Source organism: Ambystoma mexicanum, chromosome 9 (assembly GCF_040938575.1).
Source record: "Ambystoma mexicanum isolate Mex_15411 chromosome 9, UKY_AmexF1_1, whole genome shotgun sequence".
Lineage (NCBI taxonomy): Eukaryota > Metazoa > Chordata > Amphibia > Caudata > Ambystomatidae > Ambystoma > Ambystoma mexicanum.
Genome location: NC_090931.1, coordinates 617,538,465 through 617,565,182, shown reverse-complemented (window position 1 = coordinate 617,565,182; position 26,718 = coordinate 617,538,465). Strand labels below are relative to the sequence as shown.

At 47.0% G+C, this 26,718-nt stretch overlaps 1 protein-coding gene across 14 annotated transcripts in view; it reads right to left on the bottom strand.

The window, feature by feature from the left end:
- Positions 1 to 390: 390 nt before the first annotated feature.
- Positions 391 to 26,718, bottom strand: part of MYO18A (myosin XVIIIA) — a 1,313,149-nt gene continuing 1,286,821 nt past the window's right edge. For 11 of the 14 annotated variants that reach the window (XM_069615286.1, XM_069615296.1, XM_069615289.1 and 8 more), the window contains one exon: positions 913 to 1,050. Coding sequence is in view for 2 of the 14 variants with exons in the window: in XM_069615293.1 (XP_069471394.1) it covers positions 900 to 1,050 (151 nt within the window). In the remaining 12 variants the exon portion in view is untranslated. Of the gene's footprint in view, positions 1,051 to 26,718 lie in introns of all 14 variants that reach the window. The other 3 variants (XM_069615293.1, XM_069615294.1, XM_069615283.1) reach the window with 2 other exon arrangements.

Genomic DNA, 26,718 nt, shown 5'->3' with positions numbered 1-26,718 from the left:
CTGCAGAGAGTTAAGGCAACCAGATCCTGAGCTTTGCACACGCAGAGTCCTGGATCCCTGCACCATGGATGGCAGAAGGCCTGGAAGCAGACACCCCCGTCCTTCTCTAATCCTTCCCAAGTTACCAAGCCCTCTGCCAGGGTATGTCCCTGCCAGGCTTCAAATATACAACACCACCCCATATTGCATTCCAGCCATCACCCCAAACAGAGAATGGAAGCAATGCCTAAACTACCACAAGTAAGCTTTACGGTCAGGACTGTGAAGAGGACAGCTGTGGAAACGCTACTAACTGTGACCAGAGTGCACATCAGGGCACAACAAATAGTGAACTGCTTCTCCCCCCCCAATGGGAATGCAGCACCCCCAGGAAAGCAGCCACAGCTTCAATACTGGAGTAAGAATCCGGGTTTATTAAGGATTATCACAGCCATCACGTTAGCCCATCAGGCTTAAGAACACCATTCCCTGTAATTCTTTCTCTGTTGTCTTTTTTTGGTGAGGAAGTAGTTAGGGAGATTTGGGGAAGATGGAGTCAAGGAGGGGTACACTCAATCAATTCTTCCGCCATGCAGACAGTAGATGCAGACAGCCAAGGCATTCAAAATCTTCAGAGCAGCAAGTGGCCATGTCCCCAGGGGAGTGGTGAGCTCTGCTCCGAGACTACCAGGTCTCCTTAAGGGGGCGGGCGGTGGAGGGGCGTAGCAGGAGTCCAGCCTTTTCCCCGCCTCCTCTGCCTGATCCCACCACTTTCTCCTTTCAGGACCGATTTATGCAGTGTCTGGGGTGGTTCGGCAGGCGACATCTGCCTTGGGTTGGCCACAGGCAATGCATGCCTTCACTCCTCTTGGGCATCGCTTGTAGGGTCGAGTCAGGGAGAGGAGTAGTGCTAAGGCCTGCTACACAGTGGCATCAGAGGCTTTGGTCTCAGAGTCGCTATCGCTTAAGGTATAACTTCTCGTCGAGTATTTGGATTTGAAGGTGCTGTCAAATATGTCCCGCTCCTCGTCCGATTTGTCATAGGTGTACGTTTTCCGGGAGAGTGGAGGGCTGCAGAGAAAGAGAGAGGTGGGTTAGTTCAGCTACTTAACCAACATATCCAAGAGACCTTCCCCTGGAAGCAGTGTTTGATATCTTCTATTTGGGCCTCCCTCCAGGGATAGTGAGTCCATGGGCCAATGCTGGCAGTCCCCCTTAGATCACAAGGCAGCACAGCATTTAATCACACCAGAGTTAATTTTAGTTTTACATTAAATATTGAGGCACACTGGAAGACTGTTAGTTCACCACGCCAGAAAATACATGCAGGCCTCACTTGAGAAAATGCAGCCTTAAAAGGATTCTTGAATAGCGGGTCCGGGCAGCTACCGGAGCGGTAATCTGTGGCCTGGGCCCACATGGAACAAGGCAAGGGTCACTCAATGCTGATGTGGGGGAATCCCGATCCCCTTTTCAGAGCACCTGGATCATGGCCTACTGCCAGAGACCCAACAGCTGGCTTTGCCAGTGTACCAAGACCTGCCTCTGCAGCATCCTCTGCCACTTTATTACTTCCAATGTGCAACCCTGATACTGAACCTCAATCGTGCTCTGCCAAATCTCCCATCTCAGCCCAGATATTAACAAAGCGTGTAGTTAATGCACAGTTCTCCTATGTAGCATCGCTGCTGACCTAGTACTGAAATGCAACATACATACTGCTACTGCTCTTACATCAGACCTCGAAGAGTAGCTCTTGTTATCCCAGTCAAGAGATTGAAAACACAGGTCTACCATCGTATAATCCAATAGCGATACACCAATCTGCCTATTCCCCGCACTACTCACCTGCTATCCCAGTACTGAAACCCAACCCCTGCCCTGCCATGGCACCAACATTCTATAGTGTACTGGCAGCTATATGCTGTTCCGCCAATAAACGTAAACCCAGTCTGCATTACCCTTTTCTGTACCAGGGCTGGGCCCCAATGCTTTAAAATAGGCTGTCCTTAACCGGCCCTCAGTACCGAGGCGTCTCATTTTCGTCCATGTTGAGTGCCACACTTCTCCACGATGAAGGAGAGTACCGGTACTCGAGTGTGTGGCGAGGAGAACAAGAAAACATTTTCTTTAACTATTCCTACTATGTAGAACTATGTCCTGCAACCTCTGCTGTGGAAAGCTGTGGATGCCACTCCTCCCCTCTCCACCACCCGCTGGGTCCTATCGTGACACCTTACCACCACAGAGGCGGACTCAACAGTCAGCAAATAGACAAAGTCGGAACGGGCACCCGGTGCCCACCCAGCCGCTCTCACCTCTCCGTTTCTTTAGGTGAGCCACACGCCCTCCAGTCCCTGTGCTCTTGAGGACGTCCTTTGCCAGGTGACCTAGACAGCCAAGCCCATTACACGTGGCAGCTACACAGAGCGTCTAGCAATGGGCTGCAATTACTCCTTTGTTCTATTCTTTCTGGGTGCTCTCCTCTTTTGCATGTTTAGGCAATTGTCATGGATGGACCTTTCCGCGTGAAAGACCGCTCGCTGATAGTCACCTAGCCAACAGGAGCCCCATCAGTACCAAATGCTCAATCATATGCAAACGAGGTGAAACACGTGTGCTATAATGTAACTGGTGAAGTTTCAATCTACTCATACAACCCTGGCCATTGCTGTTTTGCACACATGCATTTCCGCTGGGCAGTACACAGGCATTGTTCCGCAAATGGCAGTACTTCGGTATAGGGGTTTCTTGACAAGCAGAAACATAAATATAGAAATTCACATTCTTGATGAAGAGGAGGTCTGCCTTTGTCGTTAGACTTTTGATAAACTGCAAAAGTAACAATAAGAGAAAGGAGGGAGCAAGGGCAAAGCCTTACTTGCAGAACAGCTAGTGCAGTTACTTTGCATGGCATGTGTGGTCAAGATTGAACGTGTACTATCTGTTAGTCTCCTTGTATTAGCCTTTGTTTTTATTACGCTTTGCATGGCATCCGTACACCGTGATTTACCCCTGTCCCTTTCTGTGCACCAGTCGCCCTTCCCTGCAACTGGCCATCTACAGCTATATAAGCGGAAACGATTGCATTTTATAATTATAATTGTTTTTTATAACGCGCTTAATACCAAAGAGCCATTTAAGCACGGACCTTGGATTCGAACCTGTGTTGCTCTGCGTCCTCTTGCATCCAAGACAAGTGTGTAGCCACTGAACACCACCTGGGGGGGCGCGGCACTAAGCCTGAAAGTGCTGTTTGGTTATTTGTCCACCCATTGACTGGCCATGGCCATGCCAATCCCAATAGCCATTCCCAACCAGTTCCTGCCCCTGTCCGTCCAAAACACATCCTCCTGTGATCTCTTTGAGCTAACTGTAATCAAAGTTTGCACTTGAAGTAACGGCTGATGTTTTTTCAAAGCAGTCTTACAAGAGTAAATTACTTAATTGGAGAATTAAACGCGCTACTGCTGTAATAAAAATCTCTTAAACAGGTTTGCCTTCACCCACTAGTGTCCTTCAATAAAGTCCTGTTAAAAACAAGCATTGGAAAAGCCAACAGTTTTGTTTTGTGTATTAGGCATTTGCCAGGCACTGCTATTAGATGCCCATGTACTCGCACCATGGTGCAACGGCTGCCATCAATGGCCAGTTAACACTACTACACCAGTGCCTGGCAGGTGCCTTTACTATGCATTCACAAACGCCCAAACGGTTGGCATTGCCAATGCTCGTTTCCTGATACATTGCGCCTGTCTGTGCCATTTTCCCGTATTTTGCCGCCCTCTCCGTTGCCTATATCTCTGTACACCGGTCTGGCACTTTTTGTGGCATCTCGCAACCTTCTTTTCTGTCTACGTGCACATGTCCGTCTCTCTGAGAGTGCACACACACTTTGCATCTTTAGCTCTGCTCGCCTCCGCTTCCTCTCTGCACACCGTGCTCTCTTCATGTGTCCCCGTTTTTGAGGATGCCCTTCTTTTTGTGGCTGCCGCCACCTCTCCGTTTCTCTGCATCTGTAACTAAAGGGATTCGGAAGGATTGGGCTGAACTTGGATAAACCCACATTTTAGATGCTCTGGGCACAAATTATATAACAGCACATAAACATAAATCAACTTTCATGGACATTTACACGCCCCAATACAACTGGGGGCTGCGCCTGAGGGGAATGCCCAATATACATCTGTCAGGACCAAAGGATTTTGGGCTAACCTAGTACTCAATCCTTACTGGGTAGAGGCGGCCACCAGCAAGCCTTCCAATTCATTGGCTAAGCAGCCATACGTTAATGCTCAGAAAAGTACCCCGGAGGAGGAGAGGGTTCACAGAAGTACAGAGAGGGCACGCTGGGCCTTTAGGGCAATGCATGGGCTGATGCTCAGTCTGTTTTTGTTTCAGCTGTGATCATCTAATATAAACACCACTATCATCAAAACCTGGTGAGGAGGACCAGATGTTCTCAGCCAGTCAGACCCCTAAACATAGAAAACATTAAAAAAAGAGAACTGAAAAAACATAAAACATGTATCCCTAAAGTTAATCACTGGCCATTCCTGATCGCCATTAAACGCTGCCCACCAAAGCACCGCCCCATGACCTGCCCACGCGAGTCACTCTTTCAATTCTGCCCACGGGTCCCTTTGCCTCACATCTGCCACTTTCCCACCCACTCTGCAGAAGAAAAGGAGAGCTGAGCATTCAGCCCCAGAGCCTGGGCTGCAGAATAACCTACACCCCCGATTGCTGTGGGGGTAGCAGCCCCTTACTTGACTGTGGGGTGCCCTGTAAGGCATTTCAAGCAAACGAAATGGTGGGAAAGAATTAAGGCCCCCTCCTCTCTTTCCCCATGCCCCTCCGAAGTGCCCAGCAACTGATCAAAAGCCTAGCTGGGTGGAGCCTTGGCAATGTTCTAGCCACTGCGCCTATGTGGCATCCCCTAAGTCTTTCCATTTTGGCTGTAAAAGAGGATCACCCTTTATTTGCGCCATCCTCCGACCCCAATGATCTAGCGAGAACGCCCCACTGTGATTGGATCATGCCGATTCTGGCGCAAACCCCATGCAGGAAATGTGCCAGTTCCTCACAGCGTTTGAAATCTAGGTACAACTATGTTGACGGCTTTGAAAACGGATTTTTTAGAATTCAAAATCCTCCCTTTAAAATGGTCCCTTTTTCAGACGTTTCATCCTCTCAGGCCTACACAGCAGCCAAGGCTTCAGTTAAGCCCGCTTTGGAGCTTTTAAGGCCAGCAAAAGACAAAAATAGGAGGCAAGGTGTGAAAAGCAGATTACAGCGCGATTAAAATTACACGTCCAAAATTGAGCCTCTCCTCAGGTGGAAGGTTTAAGGGTTCCCTTGCGTTTAAATGCTAATTAGAGGAGAGGACCTAGAATAGGTAGCTACTTTTGAGGGAGGCCCTGCAGCCTTTGTCTTCGCAGTGCCACGAGACCCTCTGTGGAATGCGCCCTGGGTTCTTCGCAGTACTCGCGCAGTGCAAAGGCGGGACAGCCACCCTTTACATGTGGCTGAAAGAAAGCTTAGCAGGCGAGGGCCCAGGAGCCTGGGGCTTGAGGCAGTGGGGAACATACTGAAAGATAACTTTAGGTCCACAATGGACCAAACTCCGTGCAGCAGCAAGCCTTACAGCGCTTAAAATGTAGTCTGAAGGACAAACAAGTTTGCTTTGCATGCGATGAGGTAGGGGCAATCTCTACCTAGATCTTGTGGGCCAGTGGAAGAGTCCAAACCTTCTGGCAGGAAATTTAAAAAGTCCCAGATCCACTTTCCACTCTTAATTAGGGCCGTGGCACCATTATAAATTGGTAATACCGCCAAACTGGAGGTAATAGCTATTAGCACCCAACCATGGTGTGTGGAGCCACGGCTGTTCCACAAGCTTGGAAAACAGTACACAGGGAAACGGCCGCCTTGATCAAAGTGAGAAGGCAACTACTCCTAGTCACTTCATTTCCTCGAAGGCCACTGGCTCAGCAGGGGATGAGGCGGACCAATGGGATGTCAAGTGAGCATGGCGCGTGCAGACACACTAGAGAGGAAAGTGTGTGCCTGGAGAGGGTCGGGGGAAGTGTAGTGGAGTACTGTGCAGGGGGAGATGTGTGGGAGTCCGAAGGGCTGGTGACTAAAGGCAAGAATGCAGCTGCCCACACCTCAGGGGACTTGGAAGGCGGGCAATACAGCAAGCAATGCATGCCAGCATTCTGAGCTTTTTGATTGGCTTGGAGGGTATCCAGTCATTTTTTCGAAACTCAAAGTTTCGAATACAAACTTTGTGAATACTCTGTCGAAAAGTCATTTTTTCGAAAAAAAAATCGATAATCAAATCGAATTTTTAAAAAAAAAATTACTAGGGTTGGGGCTAGGATTGGGGGTTAGGGTTTGGGGTTAGGGCTAGGTTTAGTTTAAGTGTTAAAACAGGGTTAGGGTTGTGGTTTGGGTTAGTTTAAGTGTTACATTAGGGTTAGGGTTGAGGCTAGGGTTGGGGGTGGCATGGGGGTTGGGGGGGAACCCCCCAATATACACAAGACATTAAAACGTTACAAGGGGCTGGCCAGTGGTGAAATTTCAGAACTGGACAGCTCCATGTAACTAACATTACAAAAAAGCATTTAAATGCTACTTTTAACATGTGAAAGTGCATTTCAATTGAAACCAGCCGTGTCTATTGTCGATGGACCGTTTTCGAAAGAAATGCATTTTTTCCTGTTAAATATAGCTTGTCACAGCTTTTTTTTCTTCGAAACTTTGTTTTCTAATGTTTTGTCGTTCAGACTTTCTTTTCCGAATAAATCACTATAAACCGCTTGGAGGTGGTCTGATAACTCCTGATTGCTAATATTTGATAAGAACAGCAGGTTTTTCATATAGTGCTTCATTTCAGAAAACTCCTGTTTGTATGATCTGCAACATTTGCTTCTATCATTACACAGTTTAATGGTATGATATGATATATGGCATTTATAACGCGCCTATACACAAGTGTTTCAAGGCGCGATGAGGCAAGGTAGGGGGAACAGAGGGAAGACAGACAGCGATCCTACTAGGCCAGGTGTCATTCAGATTGCGCAACTGCATGGGAAGGGGAAAGGGGAAAGTGTGGGGGGACGGGGAGGGGATAGTGCAGTACTTGGGATAATAGAATAAATAAGTAAAAGTAAGGCCAGCAGGTGGCAAGTGCAAGGGTAAGTGCAGGCACCAGGTGTCAAGTGCTGGTAGTGGGACTGTAGGGATACAAAAAACAGTCCCCAAGTGTGAGAGTTGCCAGGAAGGCAGTGCAGGTGTGCGACTGGCGGGGGAGGGGACCTGGGCCCGAGATCATAGGGTGGCCAGGTAACCAGTGCATTTTCAGCCAGGAGGTCAGCAGGGGAGAGGAGGAGAAAAAGCAGAAGCAAAGAGGACGTTTTTGAGGTGCTTCTGGAACCGAGATGATTCTCAAGTTTCGGGCAGGCAGGGAGGCTGTTCCAGAGGGAGGCCCCAGCTGAAGAAAGAGATCTACCACCAACTCCTTGCTTGGAGAAGCGACTGACCCAGAGGGAGTTGGAGGCGGATGAGCGAAGAGCTCGAGAAGGAGGATATTTAGGAAGTGATAGTTGAAGGTATTGAAGCCCCAAGCCCCAGAAGGTCTTGTGGACAATGCAGAGCGTTTTGTACTTAATCCTTGCAGCCACCGGGAGCCAGTGCAGAGATTTCAGTCCTGGAGAGATACGATCCCTGTGCTTGAGGCCAAGGACAAGTCCCGCAGTCCTGTTCTGGACGAGTTGCAGAGGGCGGAGAGTAGAAGCAGGCAGATTTAGAAAGGGGCTTTTGCAGTAGTCAAGCCTAGAGACAACCAGAGCTCTGGAGACTGTGAGCTTCTGGGTGAAGGAGAGGAAAGGAAGAATACCTCTGAGGAGGTGCAGCTGGTAGTGTGACGTCTTAGAGATGTCAGAGATGTGAGGAGAGGGGGAGAGTGTGGAGTCGAAAGATGACCCAGAGGTTTTTAGCCACACAGGTGGGAGCAGGAAGAGGGCCGAGAGAGGCAGGCCAGAGAGTGACAGGAAAGGAGGGTGAGGGTGTGCAGATGAGGAGAATCTCGGTCTTACTGGCATTAAGGCAGAGATCATTGGCGGCACACCACTCCTGGATGGCGGACAGTCAGAGATGAGAGAGGGGGAAGAGGTGACTCAATTTATCGACTGCCAAAGAATTGAAGGCTGAGTTGGCCTGCTGGGTTTTAACTCTTTCAGCTATCCACAAGGTGTACCTTAGTTTAGGTAGTCCAATAGCTCTTCCATGGTAAAAGTCACAATTCCCAGTGTACCTGTGATGAATTGCCATTTGGCAAGTGTGTAAAAGGCCAGGCTTTTTCGATTTCTATTAATTAATACAATGATGTGGGTAATTCAATCTCTGAAAGGGTAATCTGCTTACAGCCGCCCCATGCCAAAAGCATAGTGTGTTCTTGTGCCCTGCTGCGTCAGTATCCTGATCTACAGTGCCTGCTCTACCAGTGCCGCATAGCAGGTTCAGAAGACACAGGTTCCCATTTGACAGCTGCAGTGACAGGCAAGTCTCTGCAGTGCAGGCGTTGTCAGGGCCATCTTAAGCACTTTTGGGGCCCAGGGCACAGACATTTTTGGCGCCCCCCTCCACCAAACCAAAGGAATTAAGGGATCAAGAATACTGGTCGCGCCCCACGCTCCCCACCCGTCGCGCTCACAACCTGTAGGTTGATATTCTGTCTTGCAGCATAATAAGCATTTTTACTCCCTTTAAGTCCCCTTGCCATCTTCATTCTTGCTCTATGCAGAATGATAAACAAGTCGCATTTGAAGACCAACATTAGCAGTCTACAAAGGGGTTACTGTTCTAGTACATACAGGATACTTTTTATCAATAACATCCAGGAAGGTAGATGTAGTATTAATGCAGGACCATATGTAAAAGGTCACTTAACCCATAATAAACAGAGAAGTCACATTAGCTGCCTCACATAATGCAAAAGTGCTCATGCATGGATAGAGACCACCAATTGGAAGGAAGAAGAACGCTACACATTCCTTAGCATGGATAGTGGAGGCAGATTAAAAGCTACCAGGAAGGTGTCTTTATCCAGACAGACTGACATTAGAAGTGGGATATGGTTTTCAAATAGTGTTGGTATTGGATATCAAAGGAACAAATGTCTGTGGTGTGCAATATAAATATGCTCACTATTAACACAGTGAAAGCATGAATAAGGCTTTTATGAAGATCATACAATGAGAAGGAAATCACTCGGAAGGGCTGACAATTTTGAAAGGTTTAGTGACTGGCAATATTGAGAGGTTAGGCAATACAAGATTGAATGAGATGCCCAGGATCACACATTCTTTAAGGGGTGAAGGGGGAAGCTGAGATTTGTGCCAACTCTGCAATTTCTGCATTTGAACACTTTCTTTTCTAGTTCTTACCATGAATTAAAACAATCTAATTTTATTAAAAAACAGACTTGGAAAGTACCCAAATCACATTACCAAATATGACCATGTTTAAACAAAATATCATAGAAGGGTGTTATGCAAAATGGGAATGATTCTTGCTTCATTCTCTCTATCATCAAGGGAAGTATCTAAGAACCAGCATACCAATAGATGTGATTTAACAAATTTAATCTGGGTTTGTCTTTTGTATTTTAAAGCTTTAAACACTTCCAAAAAAATGGCCCGTGACATTTTCATTTATAAACGTGCATAAAAACCTTTGACTTTTACCAAAAAGTAAACTGTTTTGTGTCAAACAAGCAGACCTTAAAGTATGCTTGCCTGAGGCCTGCAACATATGGTCCACTCTCTTCTGTCTACCAGCCCTTCCACCCAAATGGCCTAGGAAAGATCAAGTAATGGGCTAAACGATACCTGCAGCATGCAAGAAGGCAAACCTCACAGAAGACAGCACAGTCATGTAAGATATATTAGATGATTTGACCAGGATCACTATCGTCTGCTGGCAAATCCAGGATACAAACATGAACGCTGTCGTTCAATAGTCTTGAATTTGGATACTTATTCACCTCTTGGACTAACAGTTTATGCCATTGTTGGAGGCAATTTTCTGGGTTTTACAACACCCCATCTGAACAAACCAATTTCTAGACTTTCACCATACGGATGATATATTAGATTTTATAGCAACCCCTATCTGGTACAGGTACATTGCTGATAATAGCAGATGTTGTTCTGCAAAACCAAGTACATATGCAGGCAAGTTTATAAACTTCAGACACAGGAAAGGCTCAGTCAGCCTTGCTGGAGTGTGATATTCTAATTTTTCATATGAACACATATCTCTGCAATGGGTGCTTCACACACTGAGCTAACTTCTGTACCATTGTGGCACTCAATTTATCAATATGCATTTCACTATTGCCTATTGCACACGATCAACATAATTCCCACAGAAAGGAAATAATGCTACAGAGTTGTGCCATAAAGAACACACAAACTACGTATACCACAGTGAACACAGAAAGCAATATATGATGAATTGATCAAAGAATGCACTTGCCAAAACAGAAAGGCAATGGGTTTATAGCCTCAGCAGCACCCGATAAAATATCCTGACATGTGCTATTTAAGACTGGTGAACAATGGAATCTTACTTCTTCAGATCAGCTAGCTTTGTGGGGCCCCCTCCAAGGTGGGGGCCCTGGGCAAGTGCCTGTTTCACCCTCCCATAAAAACGTTTCTGGGTGTTGTATTTAACATATGCACCCCTGTACTAAAACCATGATGATCAGACAAAGCTCATGCTGGTGGCAGGGTAAGCTTGAAAATGCCTGGGATCATTGCAGCCACATCCAATTTGATATCACATGCGTCAGCCCTGTAGACCCAGTTCAACTGTGGAAGGGTTATGTGTATTCTCCCCAGAAAGGCTGGACTTTGCCCTAGCGGTAGGAATGTAGCCTGGGGGCATTGCCTCTCTGTTCCTTTGTAAGGGCCGGTTACACACTTTCCCAGGGTCACCCACTCTACATAAGGCTGGCTTCAGAAAAGGAAGCAAAGGGCACATCCATCACACCTCAACACTGGACCGACCACTACCTCCTGGCTTTTAACCTCCCCTCCTCAAGACCACCTCCTTCAGACATCCCAGCCGCTCCACCTTGCCTATCAAGGAATAAAAAGAATATCACTGCCGACAAAGTGGTCCCGTCCATCCTCCCTACACTTAATGCACTTGCAGATAACCTAGACCCAGAAACTCTTGTTAACAAATGTAACAAAATCATGTTAACCTCACTAGATAACATTGCCCCACTCAAACTTAGACCAAGTAAGCCCAAATCCCACCTTAACGAGTGGTTCACCCCACAGCTAAAGAAGCTACGACAACTAAAAAGGAGTTGCGAAACCACCTGGAGACTACACCCGTCAGAAACCAACAAAACTAAACTATCCAAAGCCTCATCCCAATACAAAAAGAAATCTGCCTAGCCAAACACAACTCTTATAATAAACACATCGCCAATGCTAATTCTAATATGAAAGAATTATTCACTATACTCAAGGAACTAGAAACTCCCATCCTTATCGCCCGACACTTGTATCAAGGACAAATCCTGGTGCTCAGAAATACAACAGGCACTTTCCAACAAAGTTTCCAACCTGCAAAACAAAAAATCACTAAAAAAGGCAGCAATAAACTCATTACCCAATGTGATCAATACCTCTACAAACCAACTCCCTAAAAAACCTTCAGCTGACTCTCCGGCACGATTTAACTTTACCAAAACAACTATTCTAGAAGTAGAAAAAGTTATACTCACCCTGAAGCCATCCAACTGCCAGGCTGACCTCTGCCCAGCACAATTGATAACGGATGCAGCAAGAGACCTTGCACCATTTATTTCTAAACTTGTCAATGCCTCCTTTACTTCCGGTACTATCCCCTCCAATCTCAAACAATCATGGGTGCTCCCGCTGTTGAAAAAGCAAACCCTCAACCCACTTATACCTACTAATTACTGCCCCATCACGACAGTTCGCTTTCTCTTAAAAATAATTCTTGATAAGATTGCCTACCTCCAGATCCAAAAATACTTGGAAAATCACAAATTGCTAGGAGCACAGCAATCCAGATTCCGCCCATTACATTAAACCGAGACTGCCCTTATCGATCTTAAGTCCCAAGTTGATGAGCTAAGAGATAAAGAGAAAACTGCTCTCCTTCTGCTGCTTGACCTAGTGGACCATAAAGTCCTATGTAGTCACCTGGACTCTGCTGCCCACTTTTCAAATGACGCTATAGACTGGATCGAGTCAAGTAATAGAACTATGAGGGTCTTCTCCCCTACAGCAGCAGCAGACCCTATCCCTATCACGTGTGGAGTGCCCCAGGGATCTTGTGTCTCCCCCACACTGTACAATATATTCACCAAGCCCCTTTTCGACGATATGGACCATCTTGGTATCACCTACACCAACGATGAAGATGATACTCAGATTCTCCTTCCACTTTCAGGGGATTATGATAAGGATTTGGCCTTGATGAATAGGGTGTACCTCATCATCAAGGCATGGATGGCTACCCATGGTCTATGCCTCAATGATGAGAAAACAGAGCTTATTATCTTGGGCACAAACACCAACCTCAAGAAATTAGACCCGGACTACTCCTCCTTCCTAATTGATGGCAACCACATTAAGGTTGTCAAAGAGGTTAAGACCCTTGGCTTCTACATCGACTCTACCTTTTCCTTTACCAAACAAGTGAACGCCATGGCATCAGCCACAGCTTACACTTGCAAGCTCATTAGGACAGGCAAACCATTTCTCTCTAATGAAAACTGCATCATCCTGGCCAGAGCCCTCATACTCTCGAGGTTCGATTATTGCAACACCTTCTATATTGGAGATAATAAATCGACTATCCAGAGGATACAAATCCTCCAAAACAACGCCTTAAGAGCAGCCCTCGGTGTGGCTAGAAATCCACACATTTCCACAATCAGGCGCCAAAATAACTGGCTATCAACATTCAATATAATTCAGCTCAAAGCAGCATCCCTCACTCACAAATCATTGAACAATGCAGCCCCCACCTATCTTATGGACAGATTCCACAAGAGAACTTCTACCAGACCTTCGAGACTGGCCTATTCCAAAGGTCTTATTATCCCCAGATTCAAGCTATCTAAGGTCGGCGGCTGTAGTTTCCCGGTCAAAGCCGCCCAACTATGGAACTCCCTACTACAGAAGATCTTACCTGAACTTCCGACTTAACTACCTAAATTGGCTCAAGTCTTCTGACTTTTAGTCTGTCCATGCGAGTATCATGCAGGGCATCGATGCTTCATCCATTGGATATATTTGTTGTCATCCATTGTATATATTTGTTCTCCCTGTAACATTTCCATGCTGTAACTATGTATATACTTGACTTGTCCATGCTTTGTAAATACCTCACTGTGTAACTATTGAAATAAGCTTTGCACATCCTGTAACTGTTGCACCCTGATACCCTTGGGTCTGGAGCGCATTAGAAATAATAAACAAACAAACATAAAAGACTTGGCCTCACACCACAGTGCTGCATATCTAAACGCCTTTGATACTACTGAGAAGGGAATGGGGCAGGGTTAGTGTAGACAGGAGATGTCTGTACAGTGGGGAGTGAGGGGGAAGACTTTCACCATCTTGTTTCTCTCTGCCTCTCTCCTTATCTCCTTCACTTCCTCTAGAGCAAAGTACTTTGGGTGTGATGTCAGAAGAGCAAGGCCCACCCATTTCCAGAGCAGGGACTGAACCACTAAGGCAGGCTAGTTTTAGTCCAATCACCTGTGGGCTTTTACCTTTAAAAGAAGGAGTCTCACACCATTTCTTGTTATCTTTTGGACTCACATCCTTGAATATTTCGCTTTGACCCTGCTGGGAGGCCAGACCTTTTAAGAGTTCTCCAGTTGTGAGAGGAAAGCAGGTGTCCCAAGGCAGAGGCCATCTCTGTCCCCTAACCATCCCCAGTGACCAATGGGGGTGTACCTACTACTGGAACAAGACATGTCTCTCTGCCAGCCACAGCAGTGCCCAAGACTTCACATTGTTGAAGGGCCTGTGTGCCAGTTTCTCAGTGTTTGGGTGCACAAGAAAATGACTCATCTTCTCCATGAGCCCCTGGATTGGGATTCAGAGCACCCTGAGTGCCAAGAAAGAAGCGAGGCAGAGCCAAGTGTTTTTCGGCATTGAACTGCTTGGAGCTTTGTTTCAAGAACTGTTCAACACATTTGAACCACCACAACCTTCTGGTGCTGTCCGTTGCACTCTCCCGATCTTCAAATTGCTCACAGATCGCCAAGAATTCTGATTTGGTGCTGCTAGACCACCAAGAACCATAAAAAGGTACTATTACTACTAACTGCCTCCTTGATCAATTTTCAGGCCGTAGAGACTGCTAAGGTCACTTTTATCCCACTGACACCCGAGGACATATCCTTTTAAAGAACATTGTGGTTATTACTTGCCTTGCCACCTTGATTCATGATGCATCTTGCTATCTTTGCTTATTCTGTGTTCTTTCCTTGGGGTGGGTTTTGGGTAGTGTTTTGCTAGTTATTATTGTACATGGTGTGTTTAAAATATATATTTGTATAGAACCTTGATTGGACATTACCTTATTTTGGACTGTTCTACTTCGCTGTTTGGGTTGCTAATGAACCACATTTGCACCCCTCATGAGAGTATATATAGCCTTCCGTGTGCCTACGTTGCCACATAAGGCGAGGGAGGCAATTCTCCTACTGGTGCCTGTTTTACCGTTAGGATTGTTTTGGCTCTTGGTTTGTAGAAGGGTGAGGGCTGAGTAGGCACTTTAGCTTCTGCGCAGCCTTATCCTCCAGCAAGGCAGAAGTCAATTTGTCACATAAAAGAGGGAGTCCTTGAACAGGGAGTCCAGAACATTGCCTTATACAGTGAAACAGAGGGCCCTCTGCAAAGCGTCAGATAAGCATTATGCAACGCACAATGGCTGAAACCGAACAAGAATAGGTTCTGCCATCAAGTCCGGCGTATGTGGCTTTTCAGTGCTTGCCAAGATTTTGGCTCTACCATTGCACATGGCACCTTCAATGAGAGGAATTGGACGAGGTTAAGAATATGACTGGAAGAGGAGGGGCATGGGGAAAGAGAAACAGAAAGGGACACAAACAAGTGTGAAATGAAGAACGACACAAACACGCACACATACAAAGTGAGAGAAATGGAGGGCTAAAGAAAAAGAAAAAAGAGGGACATCACCAGAGATGAACAGAGATGGGTCAGGGGGAACTGGTGCAGCCTGGAACGAGAAATATTTCGAACCTGATTGGCGAGTACATGCACTTCTTTTTAACCATATGAAAGTACTGTTGAGCTCCTTACAGTCCTCTGCCAATGTCCTCAATTCTGCTCCGCACGCCCTTGCTATTTTTTAGCCCCGTCTGCTGACCGCCCTCCATCAGCTACATCTGCTCCCTCTGCTGCCCACCCGCCTCTGCGGGCGCTTGCAGCCACGTCACTGAGATCCAAAAAAGCCAACACGGCCATAGAAGTCCGAGAACAAAACAACTCGGCTGGAACCCATCAGCCGCCAGTGAGCGGACGATCTGCCTTCCACTGCACATCTGGGTAGTCTGTGTTCTTGCTTTTCCATCGCACTTTGGACTAAAAAGTCTGCAAGGCTTCTGCCAAACTCCCGGCCAGCTACCCGCCCCGCATCCTTGATGGCCTTTCAAAGAAGCAAGCGTGGCCATATTCCACCACCATCCACCTCCCCCACTCCAGCAGCAGCCTGGTCACGACTACAGACACTTTTTTAAAGTGCATACTGGCAAAAAAATAATTGTTCTGTTCTACTATAGTCGGACAGGTTTCCCCTATTTATTTATTTCAAGAGAGGAATTTAACTTAAAAAAAGAAAGGCTGGATCTACCTATGCTGGCCCAAGTTCATAAGGGCATCAGCATTTGACCACCGATTCCTCTAAATCGGAAACCGAGGTCTACCATAACTGAGCCCAATCACACAAACACCAGCCCGATCTCCCAAATTCAGAATACCTGGATTTTAAATCCCTGAGCTCAAAGACAAACCATAAGCAGCCCAGCTTGTTACCCACCTCCAACCTTTGAGAGTGTCTCCTACCGCCAGGGGTCTACTGCACCGGGTACCAGAACAGCGCTCCTTGTTACCATTCTAATCCTGGAGGCAGAATCAGTCATTTGAGGAGGGAAACGATCCTCAGAACTAACCATCAGACTCTTAGCCAATAAATACTCCTTTGACCGATAGAACACGCTCTGCAGACTGATCCACAGGAACCTAGGACTAGTTGTAACTAAGGATGAAAAAATAACTTTCTATAGAAAGAAGGTGGTCCTGTGACCCTTGAGGAGCCAGTGATCAAGTCACAGGTGTTTTATTTTTAAAACATTTATTATTTATATACAAAATAAGGAACAATGACAGGACAAATAGGTGTGAACGTAAAACAATTCTACCTTGCCCTGAAATGGAATCTACCACAACATACATAGTAAAGACTACGGTTTAACGATTGAATACCTCCTCCAATAATAGCCGGCAAGCCTGGGTTCAGAGTAGCCACCAGATTAATGGAATTCCTACCTAATGCAGGGGTCAACTGCAGAAAAGGCAATAAAACACAGATTCCGGTCCCTTCTTTTTCCACCCGAGGGTGGAGACAAAGAGCCTGTGTTCACGACTTGTGCAGAGGGTCCACGAGTTGCATGGAAGCCAATGCACAAATCATCCCAGTGCCTTCCCTTACTGGAAACATTTAGGATGGGGACGAGTTTCTTTATAAAGCTGGGGACTAAATTGTGAGGATTTACCCAGAGGAGAGACACTACACTTCCTGTTTCCTTCTGGTCATGACAATGTGTGCAAAGAAGTGACTCTTGAGTAGACTGGTCCCTCTCAAAGAGCATGTCCAATGTGTTCCATCTTCCCTTTGCATTGTCCATCACGTTGGCTCGTGTTGCCCCCTCTCCCACTCACATCTGAGCCAGGAGTACGTCATTTAAAAACGGATGGCAGGAATTTCTTCAACAAAAGGAAAAGAAGAGACGAGCTCTGTAAGACCCGGATGGGCCTATAGCCCCTAGGAATTGTCTGTGCACTTCACACCTGGAGTCTAGCTTCATCCACTGACACCACAGGAACTCTATCCTCAACCTAAAATCAAAACAGGGTCTTCAAGTCCCACTGTTCACCAACGTGCAGCAAGGATGACCAGGCAAGCTAATCTCTAAGAAGTGCCTCCCTGGACTGTATCATACAATAGGACAAGGGCGAGACTCAAAGTTACTCAAATTATGCAAAAAACAAGGGGCTGAGGGGCCTGGGTAAGGCTCTCGTAACCGGGACTAATGTCTGGCAGAGGGTACTCCCAGGACCCCCTTGTTTTCTTGCATATTTTAAGTAACTTTGGGTCTCATCCTAAGTTACTAGAGGAATCCAGACATGGACCCCTTGCTCACTATTCTTAAAGAGGCACAGCTCCACCCTACTGATGAGGTCCAAACAGACCAAAACAAGTGTCTGGGGTCGCTGTTGGTACTCTTGTTCAGAGGAGAATTGCCTAGCATTTTGGTGCTGGACTGCCCCATGGCAGGACAAAGACTGATAGGTTTTGGACATTTCTCCTTGTAAAAGATAGTGAGCTAAAGACTCTAGGTAAGGCTTTCATAACCAGGAATAATGACCGGCAGAGGGACTCCCAGGACCCCCCCTTTTTTTTGCACTGGCCATAAACATACATTTTACCAAGCTGGGTAGAGCTATAGCTTTTCCTGTCGTACTTGGTAAACATACATTTAAATAAAAATGAGGAACCAACTAGAGGTTCTTTCCAGGCGTGCAACACCATTGAGTTAATCAGGCTTCAGCCCTCACCTCCCCGAAATTTTAGCTGTGGGGCGAGGCTGAATCCAGATTAGCTCAATGGCGTTGCACATCATGGTTTGTGTTAGTCAGATAGGGGAAAGAAGCCTATCCTGAAGCTGCGCCTTTAAAGTTACTGAATTCGTGCAGAAAAATGTATTTGTACAAACACAGCAACACTTTAAACTTGCTAGTTTCAAGAAAGTCTTCCCTCACCTCTCTGCCTAAAAAAAATCAAATACACACATCAGCCTCTCCCCATGGATGCGAGCAAATATATAAGAAGGTTATATGTTCTTTCACATCTGAGGCGAAGAGGCCGATAGGCACACTTGCTTTTTGTTAGGCAGAGGCACGAGGGAAACTTGTTCTGAAACTAGGTAGCAGTGTTAAAGGGTTTTGCATATGATCTCATAATGCATACACGTGTGCAAGGAGTGTGTATGTAATACATGTGTGAATGAGTATGATGTATGGGGGCTGGGTGCGCGTGTAAATAAGTGAGTGTATGGCGAATGGTATGTCTAAGTGAGGGAATGTGTAATTGTGTGTGCGCCTAAGAGTAATGCTGGCCCGCTACCATTTGATACTTGGGCCCCATGCCAGACAACCCTTGGGTAGAACAGAGGATGCAGGGCCTCCACGTTTGCCACGCCCAGTTTCTAAAGTGGCCCCTCCGATAACCAGTTAGCCCCCAACCCAAAATGTAGGTTTTGTTGCACTCTTGGTTCTTTCTACCCTTTAGCACAGCTAGGACTGCCCCCCACCAGAATCCCATCAAACACACATACTGCAAAACACGTCTAGGCACTGCCAGGCAACTCCTTCTGTCCATACTGTAATGGAATGGTAGCCTACCTCTGCTCGGAGGGTACCCCTGAGACTCCCAGGACCCCCCTTCTCATAGGGGTGTCCCGTGCAGAGAATAGAGTGTGAGTGGGGGCCGAGCACAGACCCTTGTGTGCAGAGATGGTCACTTTGTACACTGCCGTTGTCTGAATCCTATGTTTTCTTTCCGTCTTTCTGCAGAAAGATGCTTTCATTGATTTGGAGTTGTATTGATAATTTGAACCCAGTGGGATTGCCCCGTGGTGGGTATAACCCCCTCCATTGATTACTAGCACTCCTGTACATCCAGTAAACACAGTGAGCATCATAGCACTTGCCCCCAACACCTCTGCACAGCCTGCAGCACATAGGTTCGAAATCCAGCAATGCAGACTCAGCCCTTTATACACAGCTGGATTGGTTAATGATACCAACTGTTATCACAGCGCTTAAAAATGAGGAATGCAGAATAATGCGCTTTTCAAAAATTTGATTTTTTTTATGCCCGCCCCGTCTACTACAAATCACCCCAGATAACGATTTGCTACTGGTAGTGTTTTACAATTCTATAAAATACCCTGTGTATCACTGCATGTAAAGGTAATGCACAACAGTGCCCCTCCCACCCTCCCCGCCATGGGCAGGTCCCTCAGATCCAATCTCAGAGGGATGTCAGAGCTCCCTAATTAATGACTGAAAGGCAGAAAGCTTCTACACACAGACCTCGAATTCTACATCAGAGAAACCAAACCAAAGAAAATAGATCAATAGGTTTTTCTATTTAATTTTGTTCATTAACATTCAAAAGGTTTGCCTACAGCTAGCACCTGACTGCGAGCCTCTTCTGCTGGGCTGGCTTCTCATTTTCACAAACTGTCACTTCTGTTTATATGTTTCCCCGCCATTTTTCTACCTCCTTTGCTTCGTGCCGGAGTGGATAATCGCTCATCGGGTTGGAAACCAAAGGCCTATCTTTGCCATTTTTTTTCAAAACGTGAATTTCATGCATAAGAACATGGTTTATTTCTAGAAGAATACGTGGCAAAGGGAATGAGACAGCCAAAAACCATGCCGGGAGGGCTGCAGAGCGCATAAGAAGGGGCTGCATTTATTGTCGGCGAAAGACTGTTTCCACAAAGTCACCTAAGGTGGGCAATGAGGACTCGTTTTTAAACCATTGTCCAACCCACCCCAAAGCGCTGACCAGATCCAAACCCCTTGATGTTTTTCGGATCGTCCCCCCCAGCTTAAATGGCATCCTCCAAAAGTGCTTGCTTCCTGTTTAGTCAGCACCAGAAAGCTTCTCCGACCTTCATTTTTGGGAATCCTTCTCCATGAGTCGCCATTAACAAGGATCCTGTAACTCACGCTAACCCGACCCTCCTTTTTCTCATTCCCAGAGCTCAGTACTTCTGAAAGAATTCGAGACCCAGATACGCATTAAAGTGCTTCAGGGTAGATCTACCCTTGCAACCTCCTGAAAATGGATTAACCTCTTAAGTGCCATTGAGGTTCCCCCAGTGCCAATGGTTTTTTTTTAAAATCACGGTATTCACTGCCCAAACCCGCCAGCATTTCCCCCCCTCATTAACCCCTTAAGTGCCACCGACGAGCCGGCTCGTCGGTGGCAACCTGGAGCGGTTTTTACCGACGAGCCGGCTCGTCGCTGGCATTTAAAGGGTTAACTCGAGTGCTAGCTAACGATGATGCTGACAGGAGCACACTTGTGGTCAAAGTGGAGACCATCCCCACTATCCAAATGGTTAAAGTGGACAAAATCACACACTTCTCAATATGACTGACATTTGCAAACTCTCAAATACTGTCTGCCATTTTGATCACTCAATGACTCACTACAACATGAGACGTACTACAACATGGGACTCTCTCCAAGATCATCTAAGTGGCCTCAACCTTGGTATTACTGATCAGGCCATGGCCTGGTTGACCTCCTTTCTCACCGACCGAACCCCTCAGGTCCAACTGGGGTCTTTTCTTCTATCTATCTATCTATCTATCTATCTATCTATCTATCTATCTATCTATCTATCTATCTATCTATCTATCTATCTATCTATCTATCTATGGTGTTCCCCAGGGGTCCAACCTCTCTCCCTGGCTCTTCAACAACTACCTGGCACCTCTAGCCCACTGCATCGCTTCTTTCTGCTCCAATTTTCAATGTTATGCGGATGACATTCAGCTCTCTTTCAGGCTCCCCTCAGCCACCTCTGCTTTTTCTCTCATACCAGACTGTCTGGCCGCAATTAAGGAATAGTGTGCCACAAAATGCTCTTTGCCTTAATGCCAGTAAGACTGAGATCCTCCTCATTGGGACACCCGCTCCCACCTTTACTCTCTCTCTCTGGCTGCCCACTCTGGGCCCTCTTCCTGCTCCTTCCTGTGAGGCTAAGAACCTTTGGTGTCATCTCAACTCCACCCCCTCCTTCTCTCCTCACACCTCTGACGTCTCTAAGAAGTCACACTTTCAGCTGCAACTCCTGAGAGGTATTCTTCCTTTTCTCACTTTCCTCCAGAAGCTCACTGTCTTCAGCGCTCCGGTCCTCTCTAGGGTGGACTATTGCAACACCCTCTTTCTAAATCTTCCTGCCTATACTCTTCGACCTTTACAACTTATCCAGAACAGGACTTCAAGACTTGTCCTTGGCCTCAAGCCCAGGGACAGAATCTCTCCAGCTCTGAAATTTCTTCACTGGCTCCCTGTGCCTGCAATGATCAAGTTCACGACCCTCTGCATCGTCCACAAGGCTTTCTGGGGCCTGGGATCGCTCTACCCCGAACTTTCTCTTCCAAAATATCTTCCTTCTTGAGCTCTCTGCTCATCCACCTCCAACTCTCTGAGGGTCCGACGCTTCCCCAAGCAGAGAGTTGGGGGCAGATCTATCTCCTCGGCTGGGGCCTACCTCTGGAACAGCCTCCCTGCCCCTTTTAAACTCGAGCAGAACCACCTCTGTTTATGGAAGCAACTCAAGACCTTCCTTTTCATTCCGCCTTCTCGCTTCCTCTCCCCTGCTGATGCACCTTATTGCTCCACGCACTGGTCACCTAGTCACTCTCTGAACTCGGAGCCTCTGCCTACCACTTAAGGGTCTGTATCTGCAACCCTACAGTCCCTTCGCTCTGCACTTATGAGCCACCCGCTGGCTGCACTTGTGATTTAACTGCACTTGCCCCTTCTCGTCCCCTCTGGCACTTCTCCCCTTCCCTCTTCCCTGCACTTGAGCGATCTGAATGACACAAGGCCTAGTAAGATCGTTATTTTGTCCTCCCTTGGTTATCCCCTCCTTGTCTTGTCTCGCCTAGAAGAACAAGTTAGTTACCAACTGGTAACATTCTTTCGACTGGATGTTCCTCCAACGTAATCCACATCTTTGACATGTAAAGTGCACAGCTGTGGACATTATATGTCAAAAATGTGGAATACGTTGGAGGACACAATCCATTCGAAACACTTGTGTACAGGCGTGTTATAAATGCTGCATCTTATATTGTTTGTACAAATACATATAATGTTGCTAGGAATGCACATCCTCTGGTAGAAATCTATGAAGCCATCACTCCAGAAGGAGCTTGTGCCTGAGATTTCTCAAAGGCCACTAGTTCAAAGGGTGGCAACAGAAGCACTGCTGGAAGAAAGAAGAAAACTCATGCTGCTTCTTGACACTGGGGTGCGGGTGCATCCACCTTCTAAATCTATTCCATTTTATTTTGCTGCTTTCAAAATCAACTTTTAAACATGCATCTGATTTTTCTACAGATCCTGGTGCAGGGGAGCAGCTAACACTTCAATTGTACGTTCACATCTGTCATTAAAATAGAAAAGGGATTACATGCAGAAAAGACGGTGTGTATGAGGGCTTTGTTAAAGAAGAATGCCAGGTTCTAATGGTCCCGGGAGAGTTGGTATGAATTTGTTCAATTGAAGCAAGATGTGGATGGGGCACAATCTTTGAAATCATTTGACACAAAGAACAAGACAGTACTTACTGGGGACGCTAGCAATGTCGGCTTGGGGGCAGTTCTAGAGCAGTGGCAGGATGGTGAATGTAAGCCGATTGCATTTGCATCAAGAGCGCTCAGGGACGGGGAAAAGCAGCATGCGGTCATTGAGAGAGAGGCGTTTGATTCTAAGCCTTTTAGGACTTTTCTGGGGGGTATTCCATATGTTATCAGGACGGATCACAATCGTTGGTGTATGTGCTCACGACTAAGGGTGTGGCATCAGTGACTCCCAGGATTGCGTGGTGGATGGTGGATTTACAAGAATTTAACTTCAGGGTGGAGTTTCTTCTGGGAAAAAGGAATGTGATAACTGATCGTTTATCACAGTTGCCGGTGGAGGTACCGGAAGAGATGGGGGAGTGCGATGTAGGCACTCAGGTGGCGTGCATGCTTCCCGCGGTGGATAAGAATGAGTGGGAGGAATCAGCTAAGGATGCAGAACTTACATGGATTAGAGAAGGTCTGCGAGATGGTTGGGAAGCAGTTAAGGGTAGGGAGGAAGGGGTACATGCAGGTTTTGAGTGATTTGGCGGAGGGACCATGGGGAGTCATGAGAGGGGAGAGGTTGGTGCCTCCCGTGAGTGTGAGAGGTAGGCTAGTGAAGCTGGCGCATGAAGGGCATTTGGGTAGGTCTTTGACCAAAAAGAGGTTGCGGGAGGCGTATTGGTGGCCGGTCATGGATGAGGAGGTGGTAGTGAAGGAGTGTGTGGCATGTGCCGTGAGTGATAAGAGTAGGGTGGTGCACCCGCAACCAGTGCCTCCCATTGATGTGCCCAACAAGTTGTGGTCCACAGTGGCTTTGGATATTATGGGCCCCATGGAGTGTTTGGAGGGAGGTTTGAGATTTATGGTGGTGCTGGTTGATTATACTTCGCGATGGGTAGAGGCTGCTGCTTTTTAGAATGTGATTACTGACAAAGTGATTGGTTTCCTTAAGAGGATATTTGATAGGGAGTGCCCGTGAGTATGGTTACCGACAAGGGGGTGCAATTTGTGTCCCAGCAAATGCAGGATTTTTTGAGAAACTATGGGATCATCATAGGACTGCTTTGTACAATCCGCATTCCAATGGATTGGTAGAAAAAATTAATTGTTTTGTAAAGGGTGTCATTCAGCTGGCCATAGCTAATGGTTTGCTGTGGCAGGAGGTGCTTTCAGAGACGTTGACGGCATACAGGCGTACACCTTTGTGATCATTGGCAAGACTCTGAGTTGATGAGGGGTAGGAAGGCCGGGTCAAGGTTGAGGACAGCTGTCCTTGTTGGTGGTGTAGTAATGGAGGTGAATATGTCTGAGGTGTTGCATAGAGTACGGGCACATCAAAATCTTGTGAGAGTTCAGCAGTGTTGGAAAAGGCCTTTTAGGGTTGAAGTTGGTGATCGGGTTTATGTGAAATTTGTTCCCAATGGGAGGAGTGCATTCACGTCCTTGTGTGTGGTGGGGAGGGTAGGGACAGGTTATGTAGTTCTTGATGATGGGACAAGAGAAGGGTTGTTGTGTTAAGTGGTATGACCATGGTATCGTCGGTTCAGCGTGATTCTGATTTGGAGTGTGCATTATGTGATTTCTCTGTGGAACAGTGTGTGCGTGGGACCACATTGGGAGGAGGTAGTAATGAGGTACCTGTTGGAAACAGTCATGAGGATGGTGTGAGTGTGGCGTCAGAGGAAAGTGTTGCTCATGCATGGGGTATGAGTGGGGGGCGTCCATCGAGGATGTGTGGGCCTCCAGTCAGAATTAGGGATTATGTGTGGAAGGGTGGTAGTGAGTAACACTCTGTGCAGTGGTGTGCGTGTGTGTGGGGCACTGCAGTGAGCGTGTGTATTTTTCGTTGTGTAATTGTTAATAGTTTTACTGGACAGTTTCTCTCTCCACAATTAGTGGGTGTTATCGTTGTAACATGTTCAACCATTGTTGGTATTATCCTTGTTATTGTGTTCATAATATTGGTCACTGCTCAGTGTCACCGGTTTGGTTAAGTTCCTTTTTGGTGTTCCAAGGGGCAGGGGAGATGTGTCATAATGTATACTGGAATGCCGGCTCGTGTCCTGCGTAGTCACACAAAGCAAAAGAGGGAAACCACACTAAAAGACAGCACAAATATGTCATTATTCATTAGAATTTATCAAGAACTGTTCTGTGCGCAAAAAAAGAGTCCCAAGTAAGAAAAACATATAAATGTCTGGAGTTTGTCAACATTTAATAATAATAATAATGCACTAAATAACGACAAGTGACTGCATTGACAATATTCAAAGGATTGAAACTGAAAAAGACGTGTATTTATTCACGTTGAGAACAAACCCTGTGGCCACAGCACCACTCAGCCCTCTGCAGCCGTCTGTCTCCCGCACCTGGAATGCTGACTACACAGGACGCGACTTGGCACTCCAGTGTACATCAAGACAGATTACACGTCCCTTTTCGGATGACGGCGGACATTTTCGAACATGTTTTCCATGGCCACCGTCATCCGAAAAGGGACCATGTCCCTTTCCCATCTTAATGGCGGTGGCCTTTTTTTTAAACATTTTTTTTCTCCGATGGGAGATGGGCTCGCGCAGAGCTGATCTCTCGCCGGACAAAAAAAAGAAGAACATTTTCCACACCCTGGTAAATCCCAGGGTGCGAATAGCTTTCCCACCCTTGTGCCGGGGCGTACCAGGGCTTTAACGGCCCTTAGCCCATGCTGAGGCCCTCGCTTAGCTCGGGCCTACCAAAGCTCGGGCTGGCGAGCTGCTAAAGCCCATGTACGCCGCGGCGCTGGGGCGTGAAAGCTATATTGAAGAGCAGACAGCTCACAGAACACACTAGTGGTGGAGGAAGAGAGGCCCAATGTGAGGGGGGGGGACCCTTCAAGCCCTATGCCACCCAAACAGTCTCTAGAATTCCCTGCCACACTGCTTATGGGTGGAGAGAGTGGTGCTGGTATTGAACGTATCTTGATACAACCCCAATGTCGCCACGGGCTGATTGTACTAGTAAGTTGCCCATTTACACCCTTTCCTCTTACCCCCAGCACTCCTCAACACATTGCAAGAGTTACGATTGTGTGTGTTGCTCCGTTACTGACCTGTTCTGTCCCATCCGCTTTGGATCGCCCTCTGTCTCTGGGAACTGCAGATCTCTGGACTGCGCTGGATTGCTTGCCTGACCTGGCCATATCCTATATATTTATTAATTGCTCACGTGGTTCTCACTGCTCTACCCCTCAGCTTTTGGAACTACCTGGACTTGGTGGACTTTCCACTAGTTCCCATGTGGGTGCTGAACATCTAGGTTCTGTTCCCCACCTGCGGTCTGCAGACCCCCCAAGGGACTCTTTGTAAGAGTTGCCTCGAGCCATCTGGCCTACCTTAGTCCTCAGTGCTGGTGCGGCCGCATCATTCAGATGAATTGCAACCCTCCCGCCCCCCCAGCCTCCCGATTGGGTTCACTACTGTCTTTTGATAAACAGAAGGTACACTCCATAATAAAGGTGGGGAACTGGGGAGGGCTCATTGATGACTATTGCTTTTGTACTTTTTGTTACAGCTCGGAGAGGCGAGCGGGAACTGACTCCATCAACGCTTGTGTATTTGGTCAGCGCCGGCCAGCCGTACATATGCCGGTTTTCGGATGTCATACATAGACATTCAGGAGGGCTTGGCACCGCTGTTACGTGGAACATGTCACCCAAGCACAGTGGAAGGTTACTTATGAGGTAGTAACATGAACTATATGGATGCCAATACAGAGAACAATGCGGTCAAGGATTCAAGAGCTTAAAGGGGAGACGAAGTGAGAGAAATCCAGGGTCTTGATTTTCTGCAGGGAAAGAAGGGGACCACTGCTCAATGCTGATCGCGAGAGCAAATCCTAAGGGTCCAAAGTCGGTGGCTGGCCATCTATGTATAGCACTGCAGGGTAACGGGCCTCTTTGCAGATGTCGGGGTTGCTGCAGACCACAGGGATACTCGGAGGTCCGTGT